This window comes from Scylla paramamosain, chromosome 11 (assembly GCF_035594125.1).
Source record: "Scylla paramamosain isolate STU-SP2022 chromosome 11, ASM3559412v1, whole genome shotgun sequence".
NCBI lineage: Eukaryota > Metazoa > Arthropoda > Malacostraca > Decapoda > Portunidae > Scylla > Scylla paramamosain.
In genome coordinates this window covers 16,380,914-16,385,913 of record NC_087161.1, presented here as the reverse complement: position 1 = coordinate 16,385,913, position 5,000 = coordinate 16,380,914, and the positions used below count along the sequence as shown (strand labels likewise).

The 5,000-nt window shown below is 42.8% G+C and overlaps 1 protein-coding gene across 1 annotated transcript in view; it reads right to left on the bottom strand.

Annotated features, from left to right (window-relative positions):
* The window catches only part of LOC135104621 (uncharacterized), a 65,324-nt gene extending 61,041 nt beyond the window's left edge, over positions 1-4,283 (bottom strand). The window contains exons 1-2 of the mRNA XM_064012152.1: positions 4,256-4,283; positions 2,925-3,580 (exon numbers count right to left, since the gene is read on the bottom strand). Of these exons, the coding sequence (XP_063868222.1) occupies positions 2,925-3,580; positions 4,256-4,283 (684 nt within the window). The remainder of the gene's footprint in view (positions 1-2,924; positions 3,581-4,255) is intronic.
* Positions 4,284-5,000: the final 717 nt, after the last annotated feature.

The window sequence follows — 5,000 nt, the reverse complement described above, 5'->3', positions numbered from 1 at the left end:
CTAGTGTTCTTAATCCAGACTATTTCCTTAATCTAGTGTCCTTAATCCAGACTATTTCCTTAATCTAGTGTTCTTAATCCAGACTATTTCCTTAATCTAGTGTCCTTAATCCAGACTATTTCCTTAATCTAGTGTCCTTAATCCAGACTATTTCCTTAATCTAGTGTCCTTAATCCAGACTATTTCCTTAATCTAGTGTCCTTAATCCAGACTATTTCCTTAATCTATTGTCCTTAATATAGACTATTTCCTTAATCTAGTGTCCTTAATCCAGACTATTTCCTTAATCTACTGTCCTTAATCCAGACTATTTCCTTAATCTAGTGTCCTTAATCCAGACTATTTCCTTAATCTAGTGTCCTTAATCCAGACTATTTCCTTAATCTAGTGTCCTTAATCCAGACTATTTCCTTAATCTAGTGTCCTTAATCCAGACTATTTCCTTAATCTAGTGTCCTTAATCCAGACTATTTCACTAATCTAGTGTACTTAATCCAGACTATTTCCTTAATCTAGTGTCCTTAATTTACTGTTCTTAATCCAGACTATTTCCTTAATCTAGTGTCCTTAATCCAGACTATTTCCTTAATCTACTGTCGTTAATTCAGACTATTTCCTTAATCCAGTGTCCTTATTCCAGACTATTTCCTTAATCTAGTGTCCTTAATCCAGACTATTTCCTTAATCTAGTGTCCTTAATCCAGACTATTTCCTTAATCTAGTGTCCTTAATCCAGACTATTGTCCTTAATCCAGACTCTTTCCTTAATCTACTGTCCTTAATCCAAATTATGTCTTTAATCTACTCTCCTTAAATGTAGATTCTTTAATTATAATATCCTTAACCACAACATTTTCTTAATCAGTGTATAATCCTCAATCCAGTCTTTTTTCTTAATTTACTCTCCTAAATCTGTACTATTTTCTTTATCTGCCATCCTTAAGACGGTAGACAAAGTAGATCATCTACTTAATCTACTGTCGTTAATCCAGACTATTTTTTTATTTACTATCCTTAATGTAGACACTTTTCTTCATGTACTATTCTTAATGTAGACTACTTTCTTGAAGTAATATCCTTCATCCTGTCTATTTTCTTAATGTAATATTCTTAATCCAGACCTCTTTCTTAATTTACTATCCTTAATACAAACTATTTACTTGATCTACTATCCTTAATCCAGATTGTTTTCTTAGTCTATCAACCTTGATCTTAATTTCCTTAATCCAGACCATTTTCTTAATCTGTTATCCTTAATTCTTGATTTATTATCTCTAATCCAGTTTATTTTCTCAATCTACTTTTCTTAATTCAGACTCTTTCCTTAATCTAACATCCTTAATCCAGATTTTTTTTGTTAATGCATTAGTCTTAATTTAGACTATTTTTGATTCAGACTTTTTTAATCTACTATCCTCAATCCAGACTATTTTCTTAGTCTACTATTCTTAATCCAGGCCATTTTATTAATTTGATATTTGTATTTTATTTTCCTTATTTTGTTATCCTTAATCTTCATTTCTTAGTGTAATATTTTCTTATGCAGACTATTTTCTTAACTAGTATTCTTAATCCAGACTATTTTCTTAATCTACTGTCCTTTATCTTAATATCCCTGATTTACTGTCCATAATCTTCATTTTCTTAGTCTAATATCCTTAATGAAGAACACAGTTTTATATCCTTAAGCCAGACTATTTTTTCTACTCTATTCACTGCTCCTATCTTCGTTTTGGGATCTTCTTTGAGCGGGATTTTTATTCATCTATTTCTTGCCTCTGCTGACCTCCCTGATGGATAACAAATCGAAACAAAACAAAAAAATGAATCAATCAATAAAATCAAGGCGGAGGCTGAGAGGACGCGGCACCTCTGGGCGTACACAGACGGAGGACGTGAGTGAGGATGTCGAAGCGGTATCGTTTTCCGTTGAGCGTCAAGGTCATGGACAAATCATCATAATCTATCGCTGCTTGTAATTTACACAGCAGCGTTCGTCCAAACACGAAATCAAACCAGTGGCGCATGTATATCGTGTCCATCTTTCGCAGAGTGTCTGTGCCACTGCCAAAGTGCAGCAGGACTCGTTTCGGCAGCACAGTCGATTTGCCTGTCCCTGCACAGCATCTTGTCCTGACCAGTCTTAGTGATAGAGAATGTTGACGCGGCGTTACCAGTGTTCACCATCACCGTCAGCGGCTCCTCGATGCCTAACGCTCGTGCGGCAAACATGAACGTTTTGCGTAGTGTGTCCGAAGGTTGTCTCCGCCGCAGACGTTTTGGTTGACGCAGGAACAGGATGCTGCTGTCGTCGGGATGGAACTCCTGCCGCACCTCGGCCTCCTGCAGGCGGCTCATGGACATAACTATTAGATCCAAGGAGTGCTTCCTCACATCCCCGAGTACAATGACCGTCATCCGCGTGTTGACCGCCACGTAGCGACGCAGCATCACCACCACCTCGTCCAGCTCGATCACGTCCAACTCCAGCATGCCAGCCCAGGTAAACAAGTATTTCTTTACCGTCTCTTGCTTGCCCGTGACGATTCCCAGCCCTCCGGGCCAGTGTTAGCCTCATGAGGCTGCATGAGGAGCCGCTGTCAAGCTGGACAAGGCACGCGTGGCCGCGCACGGTCGCGGACACCAGGTTTTCTTTCCCAATATTAAGACGGCACCACCTGCTCACGTTCCTCTCCTTGCTGACTCTCTTGGCATCCACCATCAGCCTCACCACGTCGTCTTTGTACCACCCTCTCATCTTCCATCTCTCGATGCCGTGCTTAACGCATTGACAGCACTCCATCTTCCCCCCCTTCTTTTCGTTCTCTCCTGCCCTCCCCCCTGCTCTTCTTTGCCTGCTTCTCGTCGTCCTCCGCGTCCTGCCTCTTCCTCTTCTTGTCCTGCTTCGCGTCGTCGTCCTTAACCTGCCTCTTCCTCTTCTTGTCCTGCTTCTCGTCGTCCTCCGTGTCTAGCCTCTTCCTCTTCTTGTCCTGCTTCTCGTCATCGTCCGTAACCTGCCTTTGCCTCTTCTTGTTTTGCTTCTCGTCGTCGTCATTAACCTGCCTCTTCCTTTTCTTGTCCTGGTTTTCCGTTTCCTCCGTGTCCTGTTTCTTCCTCTTGTTCTGTTTCTCGTCGTCGTCCTTGTTCTGCCTCTTTTTCTTCTTGGTGCGGTCCATAATCGGATGAAAACACTCCACGCTCATCGTTTTCTTGCCTTTGATGTCATTCCCGTCCCTCTGATTTTTGTGTTCTTGCCGGCTCGCGCGATGTTTCATCTCTGCACAGCCTTCAGTGACCGTCTTCTCGTGGCTGGTGCAGTCTTCGAGGCTCTCCAGCCGCCTCTTCTTGTTCTTGGATAGTTTCTCCTTAGCCTTCCCCCTTCTCACCGAGGGTCTCTTGGGCGTCCATTGCTTGTCGTTTCCTCTTGTTGTTGTTGAATCTCGTATTATGGAGTGTTGTGCCAAAATCTTCAGTAGAGAATCCAGGCATTGCACAGTCTTACTGGGAACCTGTTCGTCAGAGGGTATGGTATACCTTTGCGCCCCCCTTCTTGGAGCGTTCAGCAGCTTGGAGCTAAAGACTTCGGCACCCACCAGGCGCACCAATCAGAGGCCTCGATTCTAGAATGTGATAAGGTCTTTAGCCAATCAGATACAAGAATGAAACAAAATATAAAATTATGATTATTTTTCATTAGCGGCAGTGATGCACTTTTCAATTAATTATGCTGAATCACTGCAATGAAGACTCCTTTCAAAAGCATAGAAGTAATACATTTATATGATTTAGTATATTTAATTCTCTAAATATTAATTTCTATCAGTCACTTATCTGTGTTATTTGGCTCACAATTCATACATCAGCAGCTGTGCACTAATATCGCACTAACATTTGGCGCCACCACGGTCTGTCAGCCATTTAGAGCCGTGGAAAACCTCGCCAACAATGCCCATTCACACAACGTAACTGACGTGTAGTTTTGGCTCAGCTAAAATGACTTCCACTGCCACATTCTCGTGTCACTGTGCCGAGGAGAGCAAGTTCAGTCCCGCGCTTACAATGCCAAGGGTAGAACTCGAGCCGTGACCCTTACGTGCATCAGTGAGGAAGAAGGAAGAGCAGGAGGGGGATCATTATGAGCTGAGGACACAGTATGCTTGGCTTGTGTGCGTTTTAAGCCATTATTATCTAAGTTATAAGATTTTCTTAACGAATGAGTTGGTGCAAGTAGTGTCCCCTACCTGGCGGGCAGTACCTCTCGCCCAAGAGAACATTCCTTTCATTGTCTGTGTAACTTAACGTTGTTGTGGAAAAGGAGGAGGAGGTAAAATTAGAGGGAGTATATATTACCTTGGCAGTTTAGGTAAGAGAGAAAGCAAGAGGAGGAGGAGGAGAAGATTAGCAATAAGTGATATAAATTGATATTTATTGTATGGGTTATGAGAGGAGAAGGAGGTGGAGGAGGAAGAAGACGAGGAGGAGAAGGAGGGAGAGGAAGAGGAGGAGGAGGAGGAGGAGGAGGAGGAGGAGGAGGAGGAGGAGGAGGAGGAGGAGGAGGGAGGAAGGGTGTATGTATGTGTGTGGTCTAAAGAGGCTGTAGAAATCTCTCTCTCTCTCTCCCTCTCTCTCTCTCTCTCTCCTCTCTCTCTCTCTCTCTCTCTCTCTCTCTCTCTCTCTCTCTCTCCTCTCTCTCTCTCTCTCTCTTTTTAAACATAGGTACATTATCACCCGAAGGCGCCATTATCATCCGGAGAGAGAGAGAGAGAGAGAGGAGAGAGAGAGAGAGAGAGAGAGAGAGAGAGAGAGAGAGAGAGAGAGAGAGAGAGAGAGAGAGAGAGAGAACATCGTCTCCCTTTCCTCTGATGATGGTGTTACTGCGCCCCTTCCCCTCCTCTCTCTCTCTCTCTCTCTCTCTCTCTCTCTCTCTCTCTCTCTCTCTCTCTCTTCTTATATATTCAAATGAGAGTTTTCTGGATAAAATTCGGTAGGAGGAGGAGGAG